Source organism: Calonectris borealis, chromosome 2 (genome assembly GCF_964195595.1).
Source record: "Calonectris borealis chromosome 2, bCalBor7.hap1.2, whole genome shotgun sequence".
In the NCBI taxonomy this organism is placed as follows: Eukaryota; Metazoa; Chordata; class Aves; order Procellariiformes; family Procellariidae; genus Calonectris; species Calonectris borealis.
In genome coordinates, this window is record NC_134313.1 from 102717995 (window position 1) to 102737212 (window position 19218).

A 19218-nucleotide genomic window follows, 5' to 3' on the forward strand; every position below is an offset into this window, starting at 1 on the left:
TCCTTCGACAACTTCTGCTGTTCCCTCCTACCCCATATTGCTGACTTTGGCCTGTCTTTGAAATGTGCTTGGCCTTCTTTTTGTTGCCAGTTGTAGCTTATTTATTTTCTAAAACTTCACCTAGCCAGTGTGTTTCTGCAAAAAGTTATTTACTTCCATCAGCTTCATACCTTAAGGGGAAATAATTTAATAAGGAGAGGGCTATTGCTCTCCAACTGTTTAATATCCAGCTGAAGTCAGCTGCACAGTCCTTGACTTTTTGAGACGGCGTCTCTGCTCAGCTTTATTTTTGAGATGACATATTCATCGATCAGTCTCTTTCAGTGACAGTTATGTTTTTCTGAATTTCTGTTCAGTAATAGCTCAGAAGGAGGCGGAGGCTGATATCGATTTGAAGAAGGTGTAGATCTGCTGGTAATCCCAGGCTTCTCATATGAAGCAGGTAGAGTGGGACTCAGCGTAGTGTTTGTATCTCTGTGGAGGAGAGAATTTGTTTTCTCCATCTTTTATTTGGTAGTTTCTGTTTTCCCACAGCAGGGGAAAGCAGTAGTATGAGTCCTCTTCTCCTGAATTTTGACACTGATTGTATTGGCAAGGGTTTTCTACCAGTTTGTTGTCCCTCTTGCAGACTCTGCTCTCAAAGTAAATTTCAGAACATGGCTGTCATAAAGGTAGTGTATTTTCATGATTTAGGGGTGTAACATTTCTCTAGGTGTGGAATGTTTTCCAATGCTGTACTTGCATTTTCTTACAAATAAACAACTGTCATTGGCATTTCTCTCTTGTCCCTTACCTTGTATAAGGTCCATTACCTTTTGCTACCTGCCTACTAGAAAACAAATGAACCCAAACCTGAAAGAAAAATTAAAAAAGCAGACCATTCATCTAAATTCTAGAAATACTTTTAAAAGATTTTTCTCTCATTGTGCCTGTATTGTTAAATGCTGTCAGCACCCCTCTTGAAAAGGATATGTTACAATGGGAAGTGTTACTGTGAAGACTAACAGATTATTAGAGGTATGACAGGTCTGTCACACAAAGGAAATTAAGGACTCTTCAGTCTGGAAAAGTGCTAATTGGGAGGGACTAGAACAGAGGTCAATAAAATAGTGAAGAATACTGAGAAGGTGAACAGAGTTGTTGCTGATCTCTCCCAGTGTAACAATTAGGGGACATCAAATGGAATTAGCAAGTGGCAGGTTCAGAAGAGAGAGATTTTTTTTTTTCTTTCAAGTGGTTATGATATGGAGGGGTTTAGATTCAAGGGGAGACTGGACATGGAGAAGTCCATCAGAGGCTATCGGTTACAAAAATACCTCTCTGACAAAATCCAGTTGCTGGGAGGAGGAAGGGATTCTGGGGGACTCTACATCTTAAACGCTTCCCTGGGCTTCTGCTGCTGCCCATTGCTACCAGTAGACTACTGACTTAGGTGGACCTTTGGTCTGATCTGTCTTACCTTCAAAGTCCCTGAAACATTACTCGACTGGAGATTATAGAGGGGCAAAACCACAAGTTCAGAAAGATTTTTTTTTTTTTATTAGCATTTGTTAATGGAGCACTGCTTGCAATTTTTTCATTTGGTTTCATCATGCCAAAAAGGCATGTTAATCATTTTGTTTTATATGCCTGATTTCTGTGTCAGAGTGAAGAGCTAAATGACTGTCACTGAAACAGACATGGGTGGGTCCTCAGAGCCCAAGACTTTTAGTATTAGTGATAAGCATTGTGTCAGACTGAGAAAAAGTATATAATATTCTCAGCTGCTCATGGCTGAGATCCTATTATTTCTGACCATGCCTGACAGCTCTAATTTTAAACAGTGAAGGGTCATAGAAAATTAGTGTAATTTCAATGGCTGCTTTAGTGCAGTAAACATTTAAGTCGGTTCCCAAGAACAGTTCCCTGGTGCAACCCTTAATAAATTCAAACTTTATTTTTAGTGATGACCTTTAGTAATGTGAGCCTTGATCCATTGAGATGCTGTTCACTTTTGATGCATCTCCAAATCCCTTTTTTATGCATTTTAAATCAACACACGCTTATTCTGAATTTATGCGTGTGGATAGACTGAGAGATGTAATTTAAACACATCTGTTCAAATATGCATTTCAGATCAACTTGGTGCCGGTTCTCATAATACGCCTGAGTTTTTGATGGGTATTATATCCCTAAAGTACACAGCAGATGGTATTTATTAGAGATTGAATGGAAATGAAGTTTAAGGATGTTGAGCTTTTTGTCTTAAGTCGCTCATTTTTTAATCATAGAACAATAATGATCTGAAGTTATAAATCTGTAATGAAGTTCTGTAAAATGTTTCATATTTATGGGAAAAGCAGAATACCTTATATTTGAATAAAGTTAGTCCAAGCCTTAATTGTGTGGGGTTTTTTTTAGAAAATTGATAATGGGAAGTATTATAATGTTTCTTATAAAACATTTGGGCTGCATCTAGTAGGAACTCTAGCAACCTTCACTATAAATGTTTAGAGAGAGTAAAACTGTGTGTACTCTTTCATCCTCAGACAGTGAGGAAATATACTTTTTTATCTAGGGCACTATTCTCTGACAACAAGGATAGACCCAGTCCCTACTCGCACGGAGTCCTCCGTACATATACCTTCTCAAGTTGAGTTCTGGAGATCAGATTTCCTAGCTACCTCCAGGTGTCGTTCAGTTCACTTTCTGAAACAGCTCTTCTGGGGCAGGAGGTGGCCTTGGAAAAGAACAGTCATAAAAAATACCCATTTTCACCTTCAGTTAAACTCTGAGAGCTGTTAGATTGTGCGTCTTGATCACAGCTACTATTCTACAGCCTTTGTAAGGTGACTTGCATCAAAACCACTAATGACGCCAAAGTTCAAAATCAACCTTTTAAGCTGCACTTGCAAATCAGTTGGAAGTTGCTGGAGATCACAAAGCTCAGGTGTAATGTGTTCCCTCTGGGAATCACCACCATGAGCAGCCTTCAGTGCTCTGTAAGGTGTGGAATGCAAAAAGCAGAATGCACGCAGTGACTCTGTAGCTGTCAGGCTAGGCTTAATATGTAGTTTCTGCTACCCTTGAAATCTGAAGTGTTTCACTATGAATCACCTCCAAATTAAATGGTAGGATTTATGGTCTTGCCAGTTATGCTCCCATGTGTGTATGTGCATACACCCTTCTTCAGGGAAATCTGTAAGCATACTGTGAAGAAATACTCTGGGGGTTTCTCTGTGGTCATGTCTGGGTTTTGTTTGTCTGTTTTGTTATTTTTTTAAGAAACCCAACACAGAAACAATACGGCATTACAATTTCTTTGTCTGGTTTGTTGTGTCTTAGGCATCAGTTTCAGAGAGACAGGATCCAAGCTGTGAAAACAATTTAAAAAAAAAAAAAGTCTTAAAATTATGCATTTTACACACATAAACAAAATATGACTTACTTAAATGTCTGCTAGTATTCCGTGTTTCAATAGTGGAGTGAAAGTAAACAAGTGAGTTGACTTACAAATTATGCCATTATAGACTTTTACAAACAATAACAACATAAAGTTATCTTCACTTTAATGCAGGCAAACTGCAAGGTGAAGGAGAACTGATTTGTGAGACAACCTGGAGTTATGTTAGGCGGTAATAGAGAACATTTTTAAATATTTGAAATAATATAATTGCTTTGCAGTGGGAACACGTACATGAATAAAAGATGTTAGCAGGGTGGAATCTCATTCTATTGTATTTAATAGAAATATATACACCATAAACAGGTCTAAATTTGGTAAAAGTAATCAAAACAGAAGATCTGAATAACTAATATGCAACACAGTTGAAAAATAATGAAGTTTAAGCATGATAGTTTATTAAATAAACTTTTTTCTTGCACTGAATGTAAACAGCTTTCTTTTTTAGAGAGTGAGGCCACAGCTTTCACCGATTTCTCTCAGTATGTGATTGTATCTGATACTACTGGATGTAGTATACATTTAGGGTTTTTTCCAATACAGTTTATTACACATTTAATAGAAATTCAATCAAAATGCAGTAAATTCATCTTTTCAATTGGCTTGATCTGATGGACAGTTTGATAGAAGCAAACATAAAGTCCCTCAGACTTAAGCAAAGCTCGAAGTCAAAGATCTTAATACTACCTATAGAAGAGTGGAAATGGATACTACTTTTACATTATTTATATTTATTTTATTGAGGTCTGACCATGTTCACTTCAGTGTCTTGTCATCTCTCTGTTCTTCTAGATCATATTGCAGTCTGTGAAATGTCTGTCCTGTCTTGCCATTTATACTTTTATGGCTAAATTTTATAGTAGTATTTTAAATACCTGTCTTGAGAAGTCATGATTGGATCTTCCCTACTTATCCTACATTCAGTTGCAAAATCTCCCACTATTTGTCCTGATAATTTTGATGATGTCATTATGTGTCTAGAGTGTCTGAACACTGGAAAAGGAAATGGCAGCATTAAATAGAATTTCATATAAGAACTAATAGCAGAAGTTCTGTGGTGAACTTGATAGTACTGCTTGTTTTCTTAGATCATTTTCTTAAATATTAATGTTCATGATATATATAGCTGCATTTGGATAAGCAGTCTTACCAAATGATTGTTTATATCTAGCCGTAAGGCTTGGTCTGTTATCATTTAAAAGGCTTCACACATAAATGTTAATGAAATGTCTATTGTTATTGAACCGAGGTACTTTCCAGTTTCGCTCCATGTGTAATTCAGTTGAGCAATTGATATGAGGGTTTAAAAGAGCTCTTTTTTCTGCCACAGAGATTTTGAACTTGTACATCCTGGACTACTTTTAAACGCATATGGAAAAGATTACTAAGAAAAACATTGTCAGTGGATATCCATTTATTAGAAGTCTGTTCATCCATTGCATAATTTAGGCTAAATCATAAACTGAAAAAGATGGAAAACCCCTGCTTCAGAAATTATGTTCAGGTTTACTCCCCTAACTCCAGACACTTAAATTACGTGTATATTGTGCTGTTCTCCTTTCATAGTCCTTGGAGAGAGAGAGAAGTGCGGGAGGATTTCAGATCAGAAGTAGGCTGAATCCCGTTCTAAAAGTGTGGGGATCTTCCCATGGCTTAATTTTCAGGTAATCTCCATATAGTCAAGAGAGAGGCAGGGTGAGGTTTCATGTTGTTATTAGCCTTTGAAAGAGGCAATGCTTCCAGCTGAGCAGTCTATTTCTCTTGTGCTAGCTCCAGCTCGTGTGACTCCCCCCTGAGCAATTCAAGTTTAAGTCAGAAGTCCCACAAGACTAGGCCTTGTAGAGAAAAAAGAAAGAGGGGATGGAAAGGGCTTCTGGAGGACTGTGTGTGGTCATGGAGTGAATGGAGTTAAATCCAGTTGGCGGCGGGTCACAAGCGGTGTTCCCCAGGGCTCAGTACTGGGGCCGGTCCTGTTCAATATCTTTATCAATGATCTGGATGAGGGGATCGAGTGCTCCCTCAGTAAGTTTGCAGACAACACCAAGTTGGGCGGGAGTGTTGATCTGCTCGAGGGTAGGAAGGCTCTGCAGAGGGACCTGGACAGGCTGGGTCAATAGGTTGAGGCCAACTGTATGAGGTTCAACAAGGCCAAGTGCCGGGTCCTGCACTTGGGTCACAACAACCCCATGCAACGCTACAGGCTTGGGGAAGAGTGGCTGGAAAGCTGCCCAGAGGAAAAGGACCTGGGGTGCTGGTTGACAGCCGGCTGAACATGAGCCGGCAGTGTGCCCAGGTGGCCAAGAAGGCCAACGGCATCCTGGCCTGTATCAGAAATAATGTGGCCAGCAGGAGCAGGGAGGTGATCGTGCCCCTGTACTTGGCACTGGTGAGGCCGCACCTCGAATACCGTGTTCAGTTTTGGGCCCCTCACTACAAGAAGGACATGGAGGTGCTGGAGCGTGTCCAGAGGAGGGCAACGAAGCTGGTGAAGGGCCTGGAGCACAAGCCTTATGAGGAGCGGCTGAGGGAACTGGGACTGTTTAGCCTGGAGAAGAGGAGGCTCAGGGGAAACCTTACCAACTACCTGGAAGGAGGTTGTAGTCAGGTGGGTGCTGGTCTCTTCTCCCAAGTAACAAGCGATAGGATGAGAGGAAATGGCCTCAAGTTGCGCCAAGGGAGGTTTAGATTGGACATTAGGAAAAATTTCTTTACTGAAAGAGTGGTCAGGCCTTGGAACAGGCTGCCCAGGGAAGTGGTTGAGTCACCATCCCTGGAAGTATTTAAAAGACATGTAGATGAGGCGCTTAGGGACATGGTGTAGTGGGCATGGTGGTGTTGGGTTGACGGTTGGACTCAATGATCTTAGAGGTCTTTTCCAACCTTTATAATTCTATGCAAACATCTCCTTCAGCTCCAGCACAAAATGGCACGTTGAGATGCATGTTAGGTTCTGTAAATATACTTGAAAGACCAACTCTCAGATACCTTCAAATTATGTCATCCATTAGCTTCATTTCATTTGCAAGTTCCCTAAACAGGCATATACTGCAGAAAGGTTCTAGAATATAAAATAACATATGAGGCTGAAATAACATTTCAGAGAAGACTGGTTTTATTTTCATAAGAATTCCACTTCTTTTTCTAACATTTTTTCAGTGCGAATTTCTAATTTATGAATCAAGAAGTTGCTAGGTCATCACATTTTTTGTTTTGATCTTAATTCTCTAGATTTCCCAGGCAGTTCTTGTACCCTTCTGTAAGAACACACAGTGTTTTAATTTTATTCATGTAGCTATTTATTCTAATCCAGTGTTTTGTTATACTGGGAGGGGTGGAAGTGGGGGATCTTGGTTAAGAGCAAGTTGGTGGCTTTAAGTCATTGCTGGATTTAAATGTTAATTGCTGAAAGGGAAGTGGGAAGAATATGTGATCATGCAAAAAAACTTCAGGTGGTCACATGAGTTGGTGAAGGTGCTGATGAATTTTAGCTCCTTTACATAATTTCTTCCCTGAGCATGGATTTGGTTTGTAATGGTTATTGCTAAAGGAAATGTTTTCTGTAACTAAAGCCACATGAAATGATCCATGTAACACCTGAATCCTAGCAAGTTTCACACTTTTGCTGCTGGTTTTCTTAGACATCTTGCTCTGTCAAAATAGGGGTTTTTTTTTATTTTTGGCAGCTTGACACTTTTATGTCTTTCCTAAATCAAAGTACCAGGATTTTGCATTTTACTCCCAATTTACCTTCCATCAAGAGTTCTTTAACTTTCCTCTGTTGGTAAATTGGTCTGTGGTAACTGTCGCTGTAGTATCTGCTGTACTTTCCTGTTACTGCCAGTCCAGTTTCTGTTTTCTCTAACATTGGTAACTAGGTCCCCTGGGCAGAAACGAGCAGGAAACTTGTCACTGTGAGGGTATGCCTGCACTGCTTGCTGGCTAGTAACACACAACAGAGATACCTGAGCAAACAGAGCTCCAGGAACTACCTAGCTGTAGTAGCACAGAGCTCACCTCAGACTGATTTATTCTTCCAGGCTTGTTTAGAGCTAAACTCAGATACCTCTGAGCTGTGAGGAGGCAATTCTCAGGGCAGCAGGTACCCACAGCACGTTCTTTACTTATGCACAACTTTAATTCCAGGCATCAGCCACTACTCTGGGAGGTAGAACACTTATTTTCTCTGACCCAAGAGGCTGACTTGGTTCCTCTTCAGGTAGAGGGTAAGATGTTGCATTTCTTCTGTGTCCTTTCAAACACATTTGTTCCTCCTTTCTGTGAGGTTTTGGGTATCTGTCCTCTCAGCACTTGTTCATGATCATTTCTAGGTGTGCTGGTCTTTACAGCATCACACTAAAATGGACACTTCTTTACTGTAAGATGAAGTAGTTGCTTCTTTTTGGGTGGTCAGAGCTGCCCAAGATGATGGTGATTGTATTGCTGGTCTGGTTCAGGCTGACAGCATAAATCTGCTTGAGTAGACGGAAGGGATTTATCTATGTAGAGGGACATAAAGGAGAGAATATTGAGGAACCCTAAGTATTAGGGCTGTATTATCTTATACGTGGCATTGATTATTCCTCAAATTCATCTTTTTCTGAAATTCCACAATTTTATTGTAAAATGTTCCAATTGAGAGTCGACTTGGGACTCTGTTTTTGCTTGGTTTCTAAAGTTAAGTGAATGGAGACGATAGTATGTCTTCAGAGAAAAAAATCTTGCAAGATTTATGATTGCCAAATAAAATGATTGCACACAATCTTTCTAAGCATTTGTCAGGATTATGAGGGTTTAAAATGGCTGGCAAAGTTTAAGTCATTTTATGCTCAGAAGTATTGAAACAGACTGACCACCTCCATTAGTTAGGATATAAGGAGCATCCAGGCTTCTGTATGTTTGAAGCAACTTTCTGCTTTTTAAAAATCGTTTTATCTTTCATAAGGATCACTGTGTATTCTTGGTTCACTGGACAATGTGTTGTGGAGCTTCTCTACTGACCCTAGAAAACATTTGCTGCAATTGAATTTTTAGACTTACTGTAAATGCATTTATGTAATAAATGTTACAAAATGCTTCCTGGGGATGTTCAGCAGTTTTTTCTTTGTTTACTTCAGAATAGATATACTGCATTTCATTTCAAAAAACAATTTGATATTGGCTGATGCACAAATAATTGGTTCTTGTGTAATTTTGCATCATATTTCATAGCTGAGACAATTTTTTTAAACATCATCTGAATCTGTGCAATAAGGAATTTTGTGCTGCTTTCTTTCAGACGGTTAGAGCAAAGGTCGCTTTAATTTTCAAGTGTATATGTGTTTTATATTTTTCCTCAATTATATCTTTTTTCCCTCTTTTTTCATTAAGAAATGATGTATCGCATGTGGAACTAATTGTACTTATTTTTGTTCATCAATGCTTTGAGAAAGGCTAAGAGCTTGATTTTTTTTCAGTAACTGGATTTTATTCTGAGTGAAATCTCATGCTTTTCTCCCCTTTTAAAACTACTTTTTAAACAATATAATCAACAATGGTATAAAAATGCACTATGCAATGTTGTATTTTAGGCAATCATACTGGGTTGAACTGTAATTAATTGCTGTTGCTGAATACACTGTGGTCCTTATTCTCTTTTCATACTCTAGCTTTTCTTTGTGTGTAATAATTCCATCCAGGAAGAAATCTAATTACTAAGATAATTAACACCTTATCACCAAATGGAGTTCAGACATCTGTAAAGTTTATGAATTTTTAAAATATGTAATTTCCTTTTAACTGAATGACAACTGGTGTTATGAAGAAAAAGAGCATATTTTATTGTATCCAGCTTGATTGGACTTTATAATTCATGTTGCTATAGAAACAACCAAACCTTTATAAAGGATGGTATTACTACTACCATTGGTAATACATGCTTTGACTGTTGCCAATAGTGTCATTAGAATGGTTAAAATAACTTCATTATAATGGTTTTGTCAAAGTAATGAATGTTCTGTACATGTTCTGAGAAATGGCAGCTGATGTTGTGTGATACTGATTTATAAAGTAATATACTTTTTCTTCCATAAGCTTACTATTACTGCACAAGATATTTGCGATGTGAACAAAATCATGTTGCGGAATACAGTGCTTCTCTGTTCACTCAGTCCTTAAAGCTAACAAATTTCGTTGTTACTTGATATCAAGCAGAACTTCATATCTTGCAGTTTGTCAGTCTTAAGGAAGCAATGTTAATCAAGGCTGTTTAGCCAACAGCTCTGGGGATTTTTGCTGTTCTGTGCAATATTCAGCTTGTGTTTCCCACTTACGATTATTGGACCAAGTCCTTGAAAATGTTCAAATGTTTTGATTTGACATTCAAGTGCCATGTTTTAACTTCACCTCAAATGATGGAGTCTGAATTCATGAACTCAAAAAGGAATTGAAAGAATTTGGTTTCTTTTGTGGGGATTTTTCGTAAGGAAAAGGTGAAAGAAGATTCTAATAATATAATGTCTAATAAATTCCTGTGCAGCTAACTATATGTGCAGACACATGTAAAAAGGAGGCCAAGACATTTGCTTTAATATAAGCTCATTGCCAATACTTAAATAAAAAATTGATTTAAGTTAAAAAAAAAGGAAAAAAAAGTCACAGAAGATATTTACTACCATATACTGTTTGTGTGAAGGCCGCTGTGGTGAATATAAGCTATGCATGCTCTAATATTGCACCTAATCAGATTACTAAGAACAATATTCTCTGCTTCCCCTTTCTTGGGTCTTTTGCCAACAGTTTCTCCTGTTCAAGTAGAGCTCGTTGTTGCAAGAAGTTTTTCTTTCAGCTATTCAAACTCAATTTTCTTCACCCACTGTAACTACAGCATTATTTTTTCTGTGGTGATGTATTGTTTAATAAGAAATGATAGATCTCTTTGGCCATTCAAATGCTTTATAAATGGTACTTGGATTACATGTGTTTGTATTTATAGTTCTGCTGTCTCTTGTCCTGATGAGGGGAAGAGAAACCTTCCAGCCATTTCTTTAGGTTGGAGACAGTCTTGGAAACCCCTTCTTAAGCTCAGGTGTTAGCTTTGCTTATGGCAGTGGTCTTCATGCCATTCACCCCTAAAAGAATCTGTCTCAGCTGTTCCCTTGCCTGTAGCCTACTTAAGAACTGTAGAATTACTTAGGTTGGAAGGGACCTCTGGAAGTCATCTCATCTATTCCCCCCACCTTGAAACAGGGCCAGCTTTAGGTCAGGTATCACCGATATCTTTATAGGGTTTTTACTTTTCCTCATAAATCATATTTTGTCCAGTTCATCATTGTTACTGATAGTGTAGAATCAACTCTGTGTTGTAGAAACAGTCTCATCTGTCTCCGTAGGGAGCACTGAGCACTTCTGAGCACTATACATTTCTGCCTCTCTGCAGAAGAGGTCTATCATTATTCCCACTTTACACAAGCAGGCTGAATAGAAAACAGTGCTGTGGTCTCCCAGTTTCTTATAAGGCAGTGGTCATCCAGCTGGCTAGTGTCAGATTTGGAAAACTGAGTTTGGTATCTCCTGGGTCCCATAAAGTGCTTTGTAAATACCATGCAGTAATGTCTTCGTTGTAGGACTTATTTTTCTGGGCCATGTCACAGAATGACAGAAGGGTTGAGGTTGGAAGGGATCTCTGGAGATCATTTTGTCCACCCCCCTATGCTGAAGCAGGGCCACCTAGAGCCGATTGCCCAGGACCATGTCCAGACAGCTTTTGAATATCTCCAAGGAGGGAGACTCCACAACCTCCCTGGGCAACGTGTGCCAGTGCTCAGTCACCCTCAGTAAAAAAGTGTTTCCTGATGAGGAGCACACCACCTGAGCCCCCATGCCCTTGACTACTGCTCCCCAGAGCTCTGTAGTCACTTTTAATATTGTCCAGGTTTCCACTCGCAGTATCATTTGTGCCCACATGAAATAACAGCAGGGAGTAGTAGTCGGAGGGCCAGATGAGCCCCACAACATCCTGAATCCTGGCCCCTGGCAGACAGTAAACCTCTCTAGATGGTTGGTTGGGTCGACAGATGGGTGCCTGTGTCCCCCACAGCAGGGAATCACCCATTCCGATGACTCGCTGCTTCTTCCTGGTAGTCTTGTGTGGTTTAGGGATTAGGTGGACCAGGTACTTTGCTTGTCGGCACATATGGCTCCTCTTTTACTTTGAGGGAGATGAACCTATTTTGCAGTTGTAAGCCCTTGGGTGGGGCAAGATCCTTCTTCTTGGTGTCAGAAGTCACCAGCTTCCATTCTTCCCCTTCTCCAGAGGTTTCGCTTCCCTTGGTAGTGGGGGTTGACACTACCTGCTTCTCTGTTGCACATGGGGGCTGAGGCTCTTCAAGCTGTTGAGTTGCAGAGATGATCCTGTCTATCTCCCTTTCATCTTCTCCGATGCTGTGCAGCCTGCTCACTTCCTCCTGTAACTGCTCCACTTGGAGGCACAGCTCCTCCAAGACAGCACAGCTACTGCAGGACAGAGGGCCACCCCTCCTGGCTTCAGAGAGAGCCCCCAGGGACTCCCTGCAGCCTGGGACTTGGAGGGCTGCATCCACCATCTGAAGCTCAGTCTGGGCGCAAGCGTCGATCCTAGCAGGGACGGCTACTCCAACATCTACTGGGGAAAATGCTCAGTGACGTGTTACCACCGTGTCTGACCGTTACTGTGGCACAACTGCAACTGAGGGCCCCTTACTTCACCCCCTTTCTGTGCGCCCTGCTGCGCGAACTGCTGCATCTGTTGTCTGCCTCTGTTAGCTGCACTCTCTTAAGCTGCTGCGTATAAGGGTTCTGCGTGTTCAGCCCAAGGGGAACAGTTAGGAAATGTTGACCTTGCTAAATAACAAGAGAGCTCAGTGCCTGTGCATTTGTAAACTTAAGTATTTTGTTTTCCTTTTAAAGCCAGGCTTTAATAGGCTGATTTTATGGAGTATTGAGTTAGAAATTAACTCGTGACTAAGAGATGTCTTATTGGCTCCAAAGCCAATTTTGTTCAAAATTGCTAGGTTATATGGCGTGCCAGTTCCCTCTTTTGGATATCCTGTTCTACTTTGATAGTAGCATTATAATATATTAAATAGTTTACAAATTCTAGTGGCTAAGTCTCAGAAGTTATAAATTTTGTGGATTAAGCAGTCAGAATTCAAGAAATTTACAAGCTCGGCTGATCACCTCTAATTTCGAATGAAGGAGGAGTTGTCCAGATGTTTTCACTCTTCTGTCACAATCCTAATCCAATATTTGCTGCAATATGTTTCTTCTGTTCCCTGTGCTCTGGGCTGAGTACCAAATGCATTTTTCATTACCAAGCAATGGTATTAAAATCTCATTATTTTTCTTTCCAAAGATCATTTTAGGTCTCAATTTCTGTAGATAAAGTTGAAGAGTTATAAGTCTATGTACACTAGCTTTTAAGGGAACAAGACTTTTACATGTCCTTAGTTCAGTGTTCCTTTCTACTTTCTTTACAGAGTGCCTGGAATAACAATTGCTACAGACATCATCTGTGGTTTTCCAGGAGAGACAGATGAAGATTTTCAAGAAACAATGAAACTTGTGGAACAGTACAGGTTTCCGAGCTTGTTTATTAATCAATTTTACCCACGCCCAGGAACCCCGGCTGCAAAAATGCATCAAGTTCCAGCTGCAGTGGTAAGATCCATTTTCTTGTGCCACTGTACACAGTGTACTCAGATGTCTTTAAATACATAAACCGTGCACATGAAATTGAAGGTATGCTACAAGTCAATTAAGGGTTTTTTTCAGTCCAGTAAGTGAAATGATTGTTGAATTACCTTTAGAGGTTAGCTAGATCACTGAACGCATTTTTATACATAAATTACTGTTCAGACTGTTAGGAAGGGTAAAATAGTGGTTATACTGAAGTCGTGTCTTCTTTCTATCAAGTTTTGGCTGAATGAGTACCACGAGTGGTAGCTGATTGATTACGACTATTAATTTTTTTTCCATTGCAAGACTTTTGTGACTCCAGCAATCTCAAGCTTATTGTGAATAATTATGCAAAGTACTAATAATAGAGCAATGATAATCTTTATTTGTCAAATACCAAATTTGCAGGCAACTTCTTCTCGAGACTCTCCTTATGCACTGCTTATAAACTCTGCTTCCTTCAGTCTGCATGTTAAAGGCCATTGATGAAATTAGCATGTAATCTTTCAGTTTTCAGGTGTTTTCTTTCTTTCTTTCTACTTTTGACTGAGAAGTGTAACCCTTCCTAACCATCAACATTCTCATCTCAAATTCCCATGAGGAAAACAGCTTGTTTTGATATAGAAGGTGGATGGTTATTGACTGTATTTTCATTTATATAAATAGCTATTTATAAGCAATAATAACAGCAATCACATCTGAAGATATGGTTTGATTTATTTTTAAAAAATTGTATTTGCAATTTTTGTAATCTGAATCTTGAAACAAAGTATACAAGACTGATGTCTGATTCAACTCATTATTATCTCATTATTATGCTCATAAATAACATTTATATTTCCTTTCGGTGTAAGAATGAAAGTCAGCCAACAATGTAAATCAGTTTAAATAAAAAAAAAGTTTCTTTCAATTTATGTATCCTGGTACACTAACACATAGACAAAACTACTACATATCAGTACTTGTATCCCTTCGCTTATACATCTGAAAGCTAAGCAAAGTATTTCTGCTTACTCTCAGTAAGTGGTATATACTGAGAGTTCCATAGGATGTGTCAGCTGACACAAATTCCATAGGTCAGCTGAGAGATGAGATTATATTTGGCTTCTTCAGTTTATTGTTTAGAGAAGTACAGCTTGAGCAATGACTGCTCATTTATTGTAGGCTATCTCGTAATGGGAAATACTGAGTTTTCAAATATAAATAGCTGCTGTTGAAATAGTCTACTTAGTGTAACCAACTCACGCTGTTGAATTATTTTTATTAGTTTTGAATGCTTTTTACAAACTTTTGTAAATGAAAAAAATGCAGAAATGTAATTTTTGGAAGTTAGGAAGCTTGAAAATCAAAACATTGATTTATGTTTCTGTTCTGCATTCTTTCATCCACAAGCGTGCTATTTTCACAAGAGAACAAAGAGCGTAGGTTAATTTACCCTCTTCTGTTTAACTGGGTGCCATGGGAAGACAATATGTGAAGAGCTAAATTATTATAAGAAAATTAGCTTTCTGTGGTTAGGAGTGTTCCTTGGAAAATGGTAATGTCATTTTAACCCATTTAACATTCTTCCTTATTATTTGTAGTACTAGTACTTACTGTTTTTAGTGAATTAGAACCTTCTTAGAACCTTCAAAGAAGATGGGGCCTCTAATCCAGGGCTGATGAAAATCTGTAATTAATACATTTTGTTTCTCCATTTTTTTTCCGCTATAGTCCTCCAAAAATCCTGTGTAATGAGATCCTTTGTTCTTTTATCTCTTTGTAGAAATGGAGAGTAACTAGTCAAACAGAGCAGGAAGAGCTTGTGCTAATCTCTTATGTTTTATATTCACATTACTTCTAGACAGAAGCTGATGGTCTTTCCTGCCTTACCAAGAATGGACAGGCATTTCATTTGTCATTCCTTGCCTAGAGTGACTTATGTATGTTTCTCTGCTAGGAGAAGGAAGTAGCATGTTACCATCCACATTATGCACTCTTACCCCTTCATTCTTTAATAAAATATTATTCGTGTCATCTTACTGTTAATGAATTTATTTTATTTCATTTGCATAGGGAAAGAAATAGCACATAAAGTGACATCCAACTGTTACATGCAAGCGTCTGAGTGTACGTGTGGTACATTGTATTACCAGCCTGAACTTGTGAGCTAGTGCTTGTACATAACATTATCCTCTGCAGTGGATCTGTTGGTAGGATCTCTTTCCATGAAGAGAATTTTGATGTATTATTTAACTACAGATGCTGAACCAGTGAGCAAGTTATTTGACAATTGTTATTCTTGTCTTTTTTCTTAAAGACTGGGTGTATTTGCTATGTTATTTCAGCTTTGCAATAATTCTGCAATGGACAGATCTATTGCTATTTGCAAACTGCTCCACTTTAGTGAGTTCCACTTCTCCAACACTGGTTCAAGACAGCTTCAGTGATTCTGCCCAAGTATCACAGCTGCCATAATAACATATTTGCCTTGTCAGTTCCTTTTAAGTTAGCTCTTTTTAGGAAGACCTTATAACTTTTAGGGACAGTCTGTGGAGTATTAAGTGTAGTATCATTTAGTGCTTTCAAATTTTTAGTGGATAGTTTTGGTGGAAGTTGTAAATATAATTGCCTTTTTGGAGAAAATCCTCATTTGAGTTTATCTTAATAGAAAAAAAAATCAGTAGGTCAACATGGAATCTTTCCTTCATATAGATAATTTATCTTTGGAAGCCTTAAAGGCACTGATATTTTTCTAAAAGGGCAGATGATACTAATCCAGATGGACAGATCTGCCACCATAAATTCAGAAAAGACAGTTAAGGCTGCAGGCCTTTCTTGTTTCTCCTGGAGAAAAAATGTCCATGGAGAATCAGACATCTGTCTAAATGGTCTCATCATTTTGTAACCATCAATTAGGTTATGCTTACCATAAATGCTGTCTCCGGTTTAGAGAAAAGTTAGAGCACAGTTAAGCAAAACTAGGCATGATTTTTTTGTTTGTTTTTCTTTATAAGCAATTGCAGTGATGCTGAGTCATGTACATGAAAAACGAGTCAAGATGTTGTTCAGAACTTAAATACTACCCCAAAATTCTGTTTTTCTTGGCTTTTACTCCCATTTTATCCACTTACTGCTAAATACATTGTTTCAGAGATGAGTCTGGATGCTCGTTATCTCCAGTGGGCTGTCTGTAGAAAATTCTCACTCTGAAGTATGTTAACTGTGAAATGCTGTTTTGTAGATTGTTATTATTATTTTGGAACTGGATTTCTCCATTTCCCTATTGCATTCAGTCGTAAAAGTGATAGTGCTGATAGTTGTGTAACTCAAATTACGGATTCTAGTCAGATAAATATTTTAATAAGCAATGTAAAAGAACATGATTTAGATGTGTCTGATAGAGATTTTATATTTAGTGGCACTGCAAAGGATCAGAATGCTTTAATTCTAAGTGTACTCTTTTTCTCTAAAATTAAAGATCTGTAACACCTTATGTTCTTGATAATTTTAATTTCTCTGTCCTGTATTTTTTCAAGGTAGCTGTTACTTGTCTGGGGACTTGCGAGGAGATTTCTCTCTCTGTCCTTAAGATTTGATCCATCATAATTTCTGAAACCATTAGGGGACATCATCTCAGGATCAGCTTGATTTCCGTCATGTGGAAACAACGTGAGGAAATAGCCATTTTGAAAATAGGTATTGTAGTAAGGTACAATTAAGTTCATCTCTACTGAGAATAGGAGATGGCAGCTGTTTTGAGAGCAGTAATGTGACTCAGCTTCATGATTACACTACCCTCAACTGCAGTGTGGATTCCAGTCTTTCTATATGTATTTTCAATAGTGTAAGCAATTCAGTTTCAATTATTGGTGTAATAATGAGATTTTTAAAAAAAAAGCATTGTGATGTCTAGATAAAAGACTATATATTCACTTCCTCTTACAATCTCTTTCCTTCTCTCTTTTTATATATCATCAAATAATTACATTGCTGCCAGCTAGAAAATTTTATGTCAGTCAACTACTGAACCTTTCTTTTAATTCCTCTGAAAAGTGTCTCCTTAAATTTTTCTCTCTGTATTAGTTGTGTTCAGCACTGTGCTTACTATACTGAAGTGAATAACCAAGTTACAAACTTCATAACTGAACTACTATTTGATCTCAAAAATAATTTGCTTCAGAAATAGAGATAGGTACAGGATATTTTCTCTTATGATGCATAGCGGGGAGTTACTAAAGCATTTCAGTACACGAAGGGAATGGTGGGCATGCCATGTCCATGGTGGACAAAGATGTGAGACCTTGTCTCACACCTGAAAGTGTCTATCCAGTCTCTGAAAGCTCAGTTTTCAGCAGCCTTCATCCCTAATATTTGCCCTAGGCTAGCAGTTGCTTTTGGTTCAAGAATGGCCAGGCCTATATTCTGTTTCTCCTCTGTAGGAATGTGCCATGTCCATCCAACCACACTGCAGGTGGTTTACCACTCTGCCATCCATCCACCCTCAAATACTGTGTCCAGGCAAAACTCCTGAATCTAAAACCTCATTCATCTATACACTGGGCATTTTATCTGTTAAATATAACCATCATTACTAGGGAAAAAAAAAAATCTATGATCAGACATTGTATCCCCCTCCATTTAATCAAACCATCACTTAGATCTGTCACTATATTTACCAATTGTAGGAGCAGTACACAATGCACTAAGAGATTTTTTTTCTGTAAGGATAGCATAATGCCATATGCACCTTCTCAGTGTTGTCTGCCAGACAAGTTGTGTTTGACAATTTCTGTGGGAGCAGACCAACCATCTTGTATTTTATGCCTTTGTTCTATGTTGGCTACTTATTTTACTTAGACCACTTTGCTTTTGCTTCCCTCTAAGAGATCTCCAAGAAGTTTCCTGACACCCGTTCATGACTGAGTGGCTGCAGATCCCCCATACCTCTCTTCACTGATTAAAATTCTGGAAGGCACTAGAAATAGGTATTGTTGGGTACCAGCAGATACCAGTATGAAGTATTCCTCCTTTGCTGGGTGGATATAGATTTTGTAGTTCTGAATGTCCATGCACAAACAGTTGAATCTTTTGTGGTAGCTCATGTGCTCTTACCTATTCAGAACAAATAATTGTTCATGTGTCACCAAGTTGTCCCTGGCTGACTGAGAAATAACCACATTCCTGCATCAGGCAATATTAGCTGTCCTCTCCTTCAGCACTTTGTAACTCCAACCAGCATGACAGCAACTGGAATAGCATTGCTTGTGCAAGGGACACCTTTTGCTCTGTTCACAACTCTAAAGGAAAGAGAGCACAGCTGAACCTTGCAGTTGTACGATCAAAGAAAAGGTTAGTAAGCTCCCTGTCGAGCAGACGGTAAGGAGAGATGACAATTGAGGGCTGCTCTTGCCTTTGAGCACGTGCTTCAGGCGTTAGTGGGTAGTGATGTGGCACAGTGTGCCTAGGGAAACCAGGGTCGGAGCTAGGGCAAGGAAAGAATTCATCTGCTGTCTGGGATGGATTTAGAAATAACTTTATAGAGTTTCATGTACTCTGTGATATGTGAGAGAACCAATTGCACTGTTAAGCACTTGCAGGTCAGAGAGTGGATCTTAGGATGGTGTTGATTAGTTAAATGTGATTTAAATGCCCAGAAAAGAAGGGACCATCTCCCTTGTTTCTAATACTCACAGGCATAGCAGAATCAGTAATACTTCTTGCCTTAGCTTAGTGGTGGCCAATCCAAAGATCATACAACGGGAATACGTAGGGATATTCTTATTCTAAAATTAAGAGAGCTGGGGAGATCAGGATGTGGGAGAAAAGGAAAGAAAAAGGAGTAGGAAAAGTGAGTAGGAAAAGGAACAATGCCACTTATTCAACAGTACTGCTACTCTGGTCTACCATCACTGCATTTGAGCTCCCTTGTTGTGCTAACTTAGTGCTGTGACTAAATGGCATTACATGCCCCAGGAGTTAGATGCAGCTGTGATAACTGCTCTTGGTGTATTGAAGATGCTTGGCCCCTGACACCCCCCCATGCAATAATGCATGGTGTAACATGCAGAATGTACTTTCTGTGAAAGAGAAGCCAAGGCTGATTA

The 19218-nt window shown here is 38.9% G+C and overlaps 1 protein-coding gene across 13 annotated transcripts in view; it reads left to right on the top strand.

Annotated features, from left to right (window-relative positions):
* The window catches only part of CDKAL1 (CDKAL1 threonylcarbamoyladenosine tRNA methylthiotransferase), a 434025-nt gene that overhangs the window by 305435 nt on the left and 109372 nt on the right, over positions 1–19218 (top strand). For all 13 annotated transcript variants that reach the window (XM_075142821.1, XM_075142824.1, XM_075142820.1 and 10 more), the window contains one exon: positions 12934–13114. In XM_075142821.1, the coding sequence (XP_074998922.1) occupies positions 12934–13114 (181 nt within the window). The remainder of the gene's footprint in view (positions 1–12933; positions 13115–19218) is intronic.